Consider the following 14,596-nt stretch of genomic DNA (forward strand, 5'->3'; position numbering starts at 1 on the left):
CATTCTACACGACACTGGCAGAATATACTGTGCACAGATGAAGGCCATATTTTAAACAAACAACAACATTAATTGCATTTAAATTATATTAGTTAAGACAATTGACTTGAATTTTAATTGTTTTAATACTTTTTAACTATTTTGTTTATTTACGCAAATAATCTTATTTTGCAGTTCAAACTTGTTGGACAATATTTAAGTAGAACAAACAGGCTTTTGTCAAATATGACATATTTCAAAAATGAAGAAACAAAAAAAATTTTTGTTTAAATTTTACAAGCAACTCGAATGTTTATAAGGTGACTATATTGTGTACTATGATTAAGGAGATTTTACGAGCCGATCCAGAACACGGTGTATTATTTTATTCAAGTTTAAAAACTTGTTCGACAGTTTTTGCTGTTCTGGGAGCGGTGAGTTGTTAATGGATGTGATGAATAATCTATCTCGTTTCTACATTAAAGTTATACATTTATAAATTACAGGTATGGTGGTGTTCCGATTACTTCGTAATAAAAAAATATAGAATAACTTCTTTATTGAAATATCGTATATTTGTTTATATCTATAAAGTTGTGTTTGCACTTTATTTCATTTGCATACTGTTGTTGATTTTGCAAATAAATAGATAACATTTGTGTCTGATCAACATTGTGAGCTTTTTTTAATATATATTTTTTTATACATCTTTCCGAGCTATATGCACGGAAAGATACAGATACGGGAAGAATAGTTGTTAGGTATCGTAACGGTAACGTTTCATTGCTACAATCCAGCTATTAACCGTTACGTTATGGCTTTTTGAAAATTAAATTTATTGTTAAAATAAAAGAAAAAATAGAAAATTAAAGAGAATACTACTACTCCAGCAAAGATAATAAACTTTTGCCTTTGATATTCATTTTACTCTAAATTTTTCCTCCGTTAGTTGAATAAACCCGTCGGCGCTCTCCCGACCTCGAGGAGTTCAGGTCTTAAGCTGTTTTTCATTAACATGGATTTGGTAGCTTGTTTGTAAGCACTCATAAAGCTTTCCCTTCACGGATATAAAATAAAATATATTAAATTTAAATTTAATTAGAACTCTAGACAGTTCATAATCTATTTAACGAAAACAGGTGGATTGATGAAAACACTACATATAATATTAATAACAATAGAGAGAGAAGGAATTAAATGAAATATTTAAACGCGGTACATTCTAAATAATTATTCGTACATTTATTATGCTGAAGTATTGATACTGAAAAATATGTATACGTGGTTACAAAAGGGTCTTAAGAGATGTGATCTCTTTCACGTACATTATATACGTGTGTTATGTCCAACGACCTCCTTCAAACGTAGATTAAGGATACGTCCCGTTAATGTTGTTAGATTTGATGCTATAAATAGAAGCGAACTATCTTATACCTATAGTAATGGCACAAAAATACTAGCACAGTTCCTCAAGTTCTCTATGACAGAAATTTTGAGGAATTCAAAACATCCTGATGTAATATTTCGTTGCTGTATAAAACGCTTAGAATATATCTAAAGCTGTACAAAAATGATCAAATGAGGTTAGTGATTTGTTTTGTCCAGCTCAAAAATCGTCGTCAATAAATCTTTGAAAGTAAAAGTATGGAAGAAGAGTTAATTTTAAACGTGACAACTTCATTATATATGGTTTTGTGATGTTTTAAGTCTTTATATTAAATTTTGAATTAAAATAATACCTCCATCTTTTTGTAGTTTTCTTCAAAAGTATTTGAGAATTTATATATACAGCGTTAGTGGTGTAGTGTATAGACTATAGGGTATGCGCGTATCACTAAACATTTCATTCTAATAACGAGTAGGCATTAATTCTCTTCTTTATCACTAATAATATGCATCCTATGGAATAAAGAATATATGTAATTTAGAACTTAATTTCGGTTACATTTACAAGAGTAGCTCTCCGCGGATCTGGTCAGAGTACGCAGATGTTGAAACTTTGAAGCCATGAGCCCACATAGCAGCAAGTTCTGTATGTAAAAAGGATTATTTTTCATATAAAATGCTTCGAAACTCTATTTATGATTTGAATTTTTCGATATATCTTTCAATGGTGAAAAAGTTTTACTCGAGGCAAATATTTAAACATGCGAAGGTTTAATATTTAAATGGAAACCTTTTCTTAAATATGATAATAATAATTAAGATGTATTTGTTTTTTGCTGTTGGTGAATGTTAATTTATTTTAGATACATGTTGTAAGGTTAGGTTAGGTTTATTAATATAATTTGATCTAAGATTTTCGCGAGTATTCATTTAAATGAAACTAGTGTTATTCGGATTTACGAGGTGCCCTCGTCTGCCCGTGATCACGGTTGCTGCAAAGTAACCGAAACGTCGGGATTATGTAGTTTTTAAATAATAAAATCCGCGTAGTAAATCCGAATAACACTAGTTTCATTTATTAATATAATTGTTTTATTATTTATATTCATTTGTAGTTTTTGTCTAAGCGGTATAAGTACCCGTAAATTTATATTTTACCCTAGTTTTTTTGGAACCCCTCGATTTCTTTTTGTGGCGTGGACGATGTCTGGTGTGGCGATTTGTCAATCACATTAAGGATAGTTCAGAAGAGCATTTCAAGAAGGTTATGGCTCTGACGTGAACATTAATTTTCTTTAGTAACAAAACAATGACGGAAACGAAAGTGTTTTATATGTGAAATATTTTTTTTTTACTCTCAAAACGTAACTGATTTCAAAATATTTGATCAAAAATTGAAACAGAGGGTAGACAAGCAATTAACTTGGCTCCGTCTGAGATCTATTATGATTATTATTAGTAACTTCTAAGTACTAAAATTTTACCAAGGCGAGAACAAAAAGTGATTGTTTGTTATTATAAAAATTTAGGTTATTTTTAAAATTAATTTCGGCAAACTTTATTTTTGGTCTTTTTTAATATTTAGTGTTGTTTTTTATATCTCGTTTAATTTACGATTCGTATGTATTAAATTATATTTATGCAATAATAAAATACGACATATTTGATATTTTCTGAAACTTTTACCGACATGTAATAAAAATAATGTCAACACTTAAACATAATTTTGAATCGGCATAGATGTGATAAACAGACTGAGAATAACAGAAAAGTCTGTTATTATACAACAACAACAACAACAAAAAACATTTCGAGATAATTTGTGAATAAAAAAAAGCTTTCTTAATGACATGAAATAATCACTGTACAAGTAAAGTGCTTGCAACTCAACCGTGCGGGTCAAGAGACGATTCAGATTTAGACCGCACTTGTGATAGCGGGATGCAAGAAATGGGTTAATTTTGTTGATATTATTCATAAACTGGAATGTCATTATAAATCATTATTTCCGTTATTTGAGTTATGATATGGTTTTAATGTAGTTAATATTGAAAATATTGAAATGGAAAGAAAAGTCCTTTCTTTATATAATCTGTTTACAGGAATCAGGATATTATTTTGTTGTTAATTATTACCTTATTTTATATACGTATAATTAATTATATATTGTAGGAATAGGAGAGAGTAGGAGAGACTCGAACGACACATAAACAGTTGTCAGAGGACATCAGTACTCTTTTCCGTTCGTAACGCGCGTTGGTGTGATAGATTAGTCGTTAGTGGATTTTCGAAAAGTGTTTAAATCTTTCGTTTGTGTTATATTCAGATTTCATTTTACGACAAGTTTAAATCAAGATAGTTATAAATTATTAATTAAAAATTGTTTTTACTTTTGTGTAAATTTAATAAATTAATAGTGAAATTGTATCGAATAATTGTTTTTTAAAAGTCAATTCTAATCTTGTTTCTCAGAATATATAGGATACCTCGCCCCTCGTCCCAGTGTCAATGTCAATTGAGCGTCTTGCGTCTTGCGTATAAGTTTACTTATTCAGTTAAGTTATAACCACAATAATTAAAACTAAGTAGTAAAGTTTGTGAATGTTTGTTTTTCACCTTTCTTTGTCGCACTTAATTTTTCACGTATTCGATTTTAAAATGTTGCAATCACCATGAAACTGTTTACGATTATTAAAAAATAGAGGAACACTGAAACAAAAAATATGAAAAAAATTAATTTAGATTACTCGTTTGTTAGTTTAATGTAAACAATTCCTAATCTACTGTCCTCGGTATAAGCTTGTTACGTCGAGCTTGACACCAAAGTTTTTTAGTTCATTGACCCTTAACCCTCTTAATACAAAAACGTGTGTTTTTTCCTTAACACTTAAAAAAAGTCGACGATTTGTGTAATATATATAGAATAATAGTCTTCATTTTTCTAGACATCTGAGTTGCGAAGCGTATTAGTTTTATTTTAAAAACTGTGATATATAAACTCTTCACTAAAATAATGTTTATTTTACTCTGTTATCTGAACAAATTACTAGATTCTTGTGTTGTTACATTCGCAAAAACCGCGACATTAAATACATCAAATAAAATAACTTCAAAGTAAATACAAACGAAAATAAGACTCACAAGAATTCCACGACAGTGCTAGTATGAGTCTTAAAGTATATTTTAGAAACTTCTTATCCGTCTCCATAATTTTAATTATAAACACCATAACGGCCAAGGCGACAGACAGACAGTCGTAAATGAATCCGTACCACAAGAATATGTTTAGATAAAGATGTTTATGCTGAAAATTAAAAAAATAATTCGCTTTGAAACTCTCAAGTAACGTGGCCTATGTATTCCAGAAAATATTATACTCTATTTAGTAACATTAAATATTTGATATGGTCGTAATATTATTTTTTCTTTGTAACATTTTATTAAACCAAAAAAAAAGTTTTTTTTTTAAATCTGTCCAGAGATCCACTGCCTTAGTTTTACTTTTTAAAAATATATTCTGATTCGACCGAATTAAGTTCTTTTTAGGATGGCATAACTTATTTATTTTGTCCCCTTTTTTATTAATTCTAACTACATAGTTTATGGTAAAAAATATATATAGTAAAGGAAATACACGATCAACGGAATAAAAACCAACATCTGTATGGACAACAGAAGTCAAAAGTTTCTTCGCTTAATCTTTAAGTAAATTTATTTTACGTTGTTATAAGTAAGTTAACATTATTAAAATATTTATTATATATGTTTTACGGGTTATATTATTACAAAAAAAAAAAATAGAATTTTAAATTTAAATTTACATGATTTAAAAACAGATTTTGTTAGCCAACGATCTTTTAGGGATGCTAACTTACCATGGCAATTCCTATAAATAGTATCCCACACGACACCATTAGTAATACAGCGACTATTATTAAGAATACTTTAGTGCACTTGAACGGTATTTTTCTCTCGTTGAATATATATGATGCTGTTTTATCAGCGCCATGCATTTGTAATGTTGACCACACCTGGAAAGCAACAGTGTTAGCAATAATCGTAGTTTTGACATTCAAATAAACTGTTTGTATGATGGTGTATATTATTTTTGCGTTTACACATTTATATGAAACTAACTTTTTCGGATGCTAAGCGTTTTTAATCATTCATCATCATCATCATCATCAGCCTATCGGAGTCCACTGCTGAGCAAAGGCCTCTTCTCACATGGAGAAGGTTAAAGCATTAATCATCACGCATACTCAAGACGGGTAAGCGATTTCAATCTTATAGTTTGAAATTATAAGACCAGGTTTCCTCACAATGTTTTCCTTCATAGTCTGTCAGTGGTGTCTAAATACTCTTAGAAACTACATATGACTCGGAAAGGATCACATTGGTACTTGCCAGGTTTCGAACCAGCGCCCTCGCGTATGAGAGGCGGGTTTTAACCTCAAGGCCACCACAATTTCACTTTTTAATCATTGTATATATAAATAATGCCGAAATTTCCATTTCTTTTGCAGCAACCGTGATCACGTTCAGACGAGATGAAATTTCCATTCATAGTCAATATGAACTTATATGAAATAGATGTATATTGTTCTATAAAAATAAACATATACGTGATTTATATGCAAAATCTTTTTGAGGAAAACAATCTTACTTTGTCAAGTTATAGATCACGGTAACTGCAAAGTGAAGGAAACGTTTGGTTTAATGTAATATAATAAAAGTCTCGATTTCGTAAACCATTGTTTGATACAGCTGGTAAATCTTAGAAGCCATATATCTATTGTATTCACATTTAATTCTTAAAAATATTTAGCTAGGTAATATTACTGTGACGATTTAAATACAAATCTGTTCAGTGTTTTCCGTATCGTAACCTTCGTGTAATCTGATATGTTTGAATTAGATATAACCTAATCTATAAGTGGTTTTATTACGAGAGTAACAACCATAGTTATGAGTCCAATTAATATAACTGCTGCTCTCAGCGGTATACAACAGCAGCATTTTCCTGCGAAACCACAATCAACGAATGGAGGAGAGCCCATGGGTTCTGTTCCTGTCTCCACGATAACTACGGGTTGAGGGCACGCACATATTCTCGAACTGTAACATACGATCACAGACAATAAAATCCACCAACATCAAAACGAGCGACTGTAATAAAACTCACTGTTTTAGAAAACACATTCTCTATAACATAAATAACATATTTTAATTTATAATCACTAATATATTAAAATCTCGCTGCAATCGTAAACATTACTCTGGCGTATACATTTCTTTTGAAGTTGACAATTACGTCAATTAAGAACAGAAATGTAAATGTGAATTCTTTTATAGTAAAGAGGATGTGCTTTTATTTAAAAAAAGACAAAGTAAAAATAAGAATGGTATAAATTATATGAGTAAATCATACGTAGTTTATATTGTTGAAATTTAAATCTGTTTGTCTCATAGTGAACTTCGTTTTCAACATGCCTAAGGCTTGATACATATTAGCCGTTAGCGGATAGATGTCTCTATCCACTTCTTGTAAGGATACTTGACCTCAAACTCCAGGGCTGTGCAAACATTGAGGTGAGTAGAAAATATATTACGTTTTGTATATTTTTATTAGAAAATATTATTTATTTTGATGTTTCAAGTTTATTATTTGGAAGCAATTAATGTTTTTTTTTTATATTATTGTTCTATCATCTAGAGGCTGTGTGGGTTGAGGGTTATGGTGTTTACTATAATTTTATATAAAAAAAAATGTGCGTCTCGGTACATTCGATAGCAGTGACAACTTAAACTATTTAATTTAGAAAACGTGTAACTTATTACTTTAGGTTATTAATTAAAATTTATATACATTACATTGATAATCTTTTTATGAATAAATTAAATATTAATCGAAAATCTTTTTCCGCTTGCGTCTATTAGTGATGCCGTATATGTGACAGAAAGGTAACCTGACTCAATGGTGACCGTTACGCGTTACGTTACGAAGCGGTTTACCCTCCCATAAAAGGTTATTTCTTCCAAAATCGACAAAGCAGTATAAAATTTGTATTGTTTCAACTTTTGTTTATAAACCTATAGAATTGTATTACTTAGGAATCTCTGGTACAGTTCGTGTTTAATATTTTTGTGTAGTTTTATTGAAAATATGTAAAAAATTAACCCGATTTGGATAAAATTTATTATAAGTCACAATACCTGACTCAGAAGGAAGGCTCGGATGTTAAGATCACCTTTCGATTAAATTTATATGTAGTAGATATTACTTTACTAAAACAAAATATTATATAATATTAATTTAAAAGCGTTTATAAGTTAAAATCGGAGTATCGGAAAGAAACGAATATGTAGAGATTTTTGAAGGCGGAATGAATACGACACTAAATAAATATATGTATGTATAAAATCCAAATAAACTTTAAAAAAACTCCCATCCAACGAATTGTTATATCTTAAGCCTTGAAACGAGATGAGAAACCAATTAAACCTGTGGGTATGAACTTTTTCTTTTAGAACCGAAAAGCTTAGTTTACTTAAAATATCTTTATAATAACATTTCTCACGATCATTGTAGAGCGTACCCTACTCAGGCTTTCCTATTCAATTTTTAATATTTTATTTATCGCTAAGTGTTCGAGCAACCCTATATCGGAAAGGAACGTGTGAAGATATCGATCTCGTATCTCATGCCAGCACAAAAGTGCAATTCTATTTACGCCAAGATCTTAGCTATCGGACACGTCCTCAGATCGAAATAGATAGAATTATTTATTAATATTATTATTTTGGTATTGTATAGGTCATTTTAGATTAAGATAGAAAATTTTGAATAGAAATTTAATCAGGATTTGATCCTGTAAATAGCGGAAAATCGCGTCCCAGTCGCTTAGCCAACTACGCTATCATGTCTGGACTACACTAAGTGATATGAGCCTTTTTCATACCTTTGATTGTCAAATGGAACGATACTTTTTATATCTTATATTTTTAAATAAAATTATTCTAACATTTTTACTTTATTATCTTTCTGACTTAAACCTACCTTATTTGAATCTAGCTGTAAAAAGAACAACTTACATATACCATACGTATTGTTAAGAACGAAAATCTTTACAAATAATAATCATATATTATAATAAGATAAAAATTAATTGTTTTATTTTACCTTCACTTTATTTTAATCTAGGTAATTTCTCACGTAGTATTATTGGACGTGTAAACTTTTATTACATCCTACCCTCAAAACATTTTGTCTATTCATGTAAAATATTTGAATAGACCAACGCTTGGATTTTATGGATCAAAACCTTTTTATCAGTCGTAGTATTTATATAAATCGGAAGCTATCTTATGAGTTTTATCATCATCATCAGCCTATCGGATCCCACTGCTGAGGAAAGGCCTCACATGGAGAAGGTTAGAGCATTAACCACCACGCTTGCCCAAGGTGGATTGGCGATTTCAAACTTATAATTTGAAATTATAAGACCAGGTTTCCTCACGATGTTTTCCTTCAACGTCCGTCAGTGGTGTCTTAATACTCTTAGAAAGTACATATGACTCGGAAAACTTCCCATTGTACTTGTCAGGTTTTTTTTAGAGAAGATAGTTGTTATTTCAATTAGAGTTACATAAGGGGACGATACATAAATTTTTTTGTTTGGAAGATCGAAAATAAAGCCTTTAATTTATTGCGAGCAATGAAATACTCATTTCAGTAGAAAGTTTTTGTGAAATAGTAATCCAATATTCCAAACTTGTTCGGTTTATCAAATTAGGGTGAATGATACGTTTTTGTTCAAAACCCAAAAAACAGATATATTACTTATTGAAGAACTTGTAGAAACTCAAGCCGAGAAATAGAACAAATATATATATATATATATACTATTTGTTCCTCCTAATATAATATAATATAATATATATATATATATTAGGATTTTATAATATGTAGATACTTCCTCTTAATTTTGAAAAATGTAGGTATCTATTATAATTAAACGCGTTGTTCAAGTTTTAAAAAAAAAAAAATATAAATTTTTTTTTTCAAAAATATTTCTAGATTTTTCTGTAAAATATATGGCTACGTTTTTTTATTTTTTAACGATCTGATTGTTCTTGAATATTGTGTGTCACGTAAATCACTCTTAAAATTTGAGTTGGCCGCATTGCAGAAGTCGCGTTATTGATGACAGCATCAATGTCGCCTTAGTGTAATCATTACTGGATAGGAAACATATCTTCATGTATAAAAGTGATAAAAATTACCAGAAATATTGCATATGCCTTCCTCTGGAAGAGGATACTGTGATGTGAACAAAATACGAGTGTATATAACATGACTTACCTCCCATAATATGCTATACAAGTCCTTATGGCTCCGTGTAATTATTTTATTTATATTTACTCATTTCAAAATTTTTATTTATTCGTTCATTCATTTAGACATTCGTAAATTTTTTTGGATGTCATCTTAATATCGAAAAACTTTTTTCCTTAGTGAGTTCTCTAGTCGGTCTTCCTTATTATCAATTGACGGATTAGTTTTTGTTTACTAGGTCACAATTAAATATAACTATCTTCTATAAGATTTTCATTGTAAAATTCTGTCAAAACTGCAACTAAAAAACTAGTTCAAACTAGTTCCAGCGAATTCCATGGAGTTCGCTCAATACTGCATTATATCGATGCTCTGAGAGCACTCTCGCTCAAGATAACGGGAAGCACCCTTGTCGTGCTGTAAAACTGGTTTTTTACTCAAAAAAATTGGTATATATTTATTGAACTTTTATAATAATCCAATTAATACAGTCATTTATTAAATACATCCTAGTATGATTAACAAAAATGTATGTAATGTGTGTGTTTATTTAATTACTCACAGGATATAGGTTGAATATCATCCATCCTGATGGTAAATTGAAATAAAGCTTTAGATAGTAAACGTACTATACCAGTGAAAGCCTATTCATTATAACCTTGAAGATATCCACATTGTAAGAGAAATGTATCACAGACAAGACAACAGTTTGCATCATAGAACCGATTGTTGTCAGATGTTGCTTATGTATTAGAAAAACCACAAGGGAAATTTAAAGACACTATATTAATGATAAAATTCCAGTATCATACGAGCTTTGATAAAATTTGAAGGATCTCTTGATTAAATCAATGAAATAATCGAATACATGACCGACTATATCTTAATTATTGTCAATAATATTATTGTCAACCTTACATCTTGTCTGCTTGTGATCACGGTTGCTGGAAATGAACCAAATCATCGGGATTATATGAGACGAAACTTCTGAGCATTCCATGGATTCACCGTGCGGGCGCCGGGTCCATCACGTTGCAAGGAGAGCTTTAACAGTTCCTGGGATTTGCGACATAGCTGTAGGTTTAATGTGCTCCTATCTAACACGCGCTAAACGCTAAACTCCACCGTCATACAATAAAACACGTAGTAACCGAAATCCGACAATCTTATTTTCGTGTAGATGATCTACCGATGATTTATAAGAAGTAATTCAATTACTTTAATATAAATGATAATTCCGTTCCCCGGAAACGCCAACTCATCGACTTATTTTGATTTATGACTGAATATTACGATCGACCATTAATTCATCACACAAAATGGCTGACATAACGTCATCAAATATCGAATTTTGGTACTTAATAAAAAAATATCACGCTCTGGGAATCAATTTACAGGAACATTACATGGAAATTTTACACTACTTTTTTATGCTACGGCTTCATTCGCACTGGTATCGTGTAATATTTTGCCAATGTCAAAGTTTTTATTTGTTTGACGAATTATATCTTGAGTACTGTGTGGAGGAAATACGACGAGTCACAGTTCTTTTTGAAATTTAAATAACATAATTGAAAAACAGTTCAATGTCATATATACTTATAGGGCTTTGGAGGGTCCAAGGAGTATTTATTGAATATAAAAAGAATAAATTGAATCTTTGGATATTTGAAAAATATATATGATTTTTCGGAATACACTAAACACATTTTAATTCCTGATAATATATTTCTGTAATAAATCTATCAAATAATTCATAGACAACTTAATAACTACCTGATATATTTCCCTTTTTGACATTAAAGCAATGATGAGGCAATAGTTAAATTAAAATTAAAAATTAGAAAACATAGAAATCAAAATGTATTAATACGAGCAGGATTTGATCCCTTAACCCTGGGGATATGGCGTTCCAGGAACTTAAGGAATTAAGCTATTATACCCTTTATATTCCTTATATTAGTATGTGCCTGGGAAAACCTGGATTTATATAGACTTCTGTCTCAACACACTGTTGAGTTCCTTATATAATATAACTGTTCATAAATTTAGCTTTAAATAGAATAAACAAACGTTATTGTCTCAACCACTTAGTAGATAAAATCAATTTTAGAAGAATAGTGATATAATTTACTTTTATTAAATATCGTTTCATTCAGTTCTTAGACTGTTAGTACTGTCAGATTTTTCTTCAAGTCATTTTCATGAATTCGTATAAATTTTTTCTCTTTATAAGGGCCCAAAAATCTATTGAATTTTTTCGGTCTCCTTTGTAAGACATATTTTTTAATATGCAATATTGTTTTTACAAAATATATTAAAAATAGTAAAATTAATATTATTTAGGACTTACGTAACATATTTATAAACTTCGGATTTTTTAACGAAAAAACGCTTATCTTGTCAAAAACTCGAATGAAATGAAATTACTGGTACGACTTTTTTTTTTAATTTATTCCTCCGTGTCCATTCCAACATCTGAAACAAAACTTTGACTTAAGTATGGAGATGAATCACGTGTGTCCAAATTTATACAAATCCCAGTCATAGGGGAAAGTCGTATAAAAAGGTGGATTTAAAGTATTGTTTTATGTTCAACGGAGCTATTTACCGTCGCCCATGGACATCCGCGACATATTTTAGCGGATGCGTTGCCTTGATTTGAATATGTGGGGAACATTAAGTTTTTTTTTATCCTATTTTTAATAGATTCATTCTTAAGATGATTCCATCCATTATTATGCAAACGTTAATTGTATCTAATCAGAGACATTTTATTGACACTAACTTCGTTAGCAATTTTTAAGGTAATTATTTACGTTTTTATATTAATGTTTCTTTTTTGCATGAGGAGAGATGAACTAAGCCAAGAAAAAAAATCTTACTTAACAGAAAAATATCGATGGAAAAAAGCTTCAACTCAGATATAAAGACTTGTTAGCCTAGTGGCCATATCTTACACATAAACATAAACTACAATGATAATAATTCTCTAGACAACTTTAAAATAAATCTTTGTACACCTTTATACATGAAGGTCGAAATGGGAAAAAGAACGATTGCGTCGGTCCCAAAGCGACTAAAAAGAAGACCTAGACATTTGACATTCTTTATAAATCCAGATTCTGTCACATTGGAATGAAAAAAAGTTTAAAGATCACAAGAAAAATGTATCACGTCGCTATAGAATAGTGAATTTGAGAATTGTCGGTTAAAATTTGTTTCTAAACTGGGTACCAGCCCCAGTTTCGCACGGGCTCTTTACAAAAAATATAAAATAACCTATTTAATTTTGAGAATTAATCAACTTATATTATGATAACTCTGAAATGGTCCGCCCGATTTAAATGATTTAAAAAGTAATTTATAGATACTGATGTAGGTTTGAAAACGAAATAATTGATTTTGATAAGACTTAGTACTGTATTTATGTAAATAGCTTTCCAATAAACGCTTTAGGAATGCCAATTTTTAAAAGTTGTAAAATGGATATAGTATGTTATAATTAAGAGATAGACACATGCTATCGCGGACTTTTCTGTAGTCCTATATAAAATATACATTTTCACCATACATTATTCTGTTATATCTCAAAGAATTTGGGAGCGTTTCTGTTAAAAGGTGACATACGGCTCATTTTTTCCCGACATCTTCAACAAATATCGTTTGTGTACACACAAATCAATGCAAAAAAATTATATATTAAAACCTTTTTCGAGAATCACGCTATCGAGTGGTGATAACCGATTGACAATTGGTGCAGTAGTTTTTCTGTTTATTGCGAAAAGACAGACAGACAGACGCGGCGGGGTGCTTTATTTTATAATATGTATAAATAGATAGATGCTACCAACATGCCATTGAAATAAATTTAAAAGCGTCATAATTTTATTCATCATTTAATACATAAGTATCTCCATGAGTTTTTCTCCTCATTCACATCCATTCTATATTATGATTTGATAAAATTCTGCAAATACTTTGTCAATAATAACAAGAAAGACATGAGAAACTATTCTACAAAAACCTTACGCTCAATATAAACAGGTGATTTGTACAGATGGAGTCTTTTAAAAAATGTAGTCATTTTAAAATATCGAAGGCACATGCATGGCAGAATGTTTATAACAGCAGGTCCATAAAAAAAGAGAAACAGTACGAGGTTGTAAGTTATTTAACAAACAAGTCCATTATGTTGGCTTTTGAACACAGATGTGCTCTGCGGCCTCTAAAGAAAAATATTACCATCTCAGACATTGTTTAATAATTTGCATTTTTTATTATCACCATATTATTATTATTATTTTAAATTGCAAGCATTTAGAGGGCTTCCATTTGCTTTGATATAAAATCAGATTTTGCGCTACTAAATTTTGGATAAGGCTTAGTAACAGATTTTCTATGTTAGAAAAAAGTTATTTTTTACATTATGTTGTATAGAAGAATTTATTTTGAATAACAGATAAGTATACCTAATTATATTAATGTGTCCAGACAAACCAGTGAAGCATGGGCTGTATGTTCTATCGACTACAATGTTACTGCACTGCAGTTAACACAAGAAATTCTTGGTAGCCGTAAAAAGGCTAAAGAATTATTGTTGAGCAAAATTATGAAACCTGTGCAGGGATTTTAGGTAATTTTTTATAATTTTCGCCTTAAACTTAAATCTGAATATAATATTGTATTCAATTTAATTAATTAATTTATTATATTATACGTATGAGTGTACTTTTATTATTTAATTTATACCATAAATATTCTTTTTTATAATTGTAAATCTTTATGTATTAATAAGAGCGAATATCATATGTAATTATTTGGAAGTATACATTAAATATATTATAAAAAACTACATTTTATAATTAAGCTTTGATAGACGACGCTTGTTCT

General features: G+C 29.8%; 1 protein-coding gene and 1 long non-coding RNA gene across 2 annotated transcripts; one reads left to right on the forward strand and one right to left on the reverse strand.

Moving 5' to 3' along the window:
* The first annotated feature begins 39 nt into the window (after positions 1-39).
* LOC133319488 (uncharacterized) lies at positions 40-651 on the forward strand. The gene is made up of 2 exons (XR_009753082.1): positions 40-413; positions 486-651. It is a non-coding gene; the product is annotated as an uncharacterized LOC133319488 (long non-coding RNA).
* A 3,147-nt stretch (positions 652-3,798) lies between these two features.
* LOC116774864 (uncharacterized) lies at positions 3,799-6,644 on the reverse strand. The gene is made up of 5 exons (XM_032667644.2): positions 6,551-6,644; positions 6,327-6,483; positions 5,241-5,396; positions 4,507-4,669; positions 3,799-4,074 (listed from the first exon to the last, which is right to left on the reverse strand). Exons 1-5 carry the CDS (start codon positions 6,565-6,567, stop codon positions 4,019-4,021), a joined length of 549 nt encoding a protein of 182 aa, XP_032523535.2. The 5' UTR covers positions 6,568-6,644; the 3' UTR covers positions 3,799-4,018.
* Between the last annotated feature and the right edge of the window lie 7,952 nt (positions 6,645-14,596).

The sequence above is a fragment of the Danaus plexippus genome, chromosome 23 (assembly GCF_018135715.1).
Source record: "Danaus plexippus chromosome 23, MEX_DaPlex, whole genome shotgun sequence".
NCBI classification, from domain to species: domain Eukaryota; kingdom Metazoa; phylum Arthropoda; class Insecta; order Lepidoptera; family Nymphalidae; genus Danaus; species Danaus plexippus.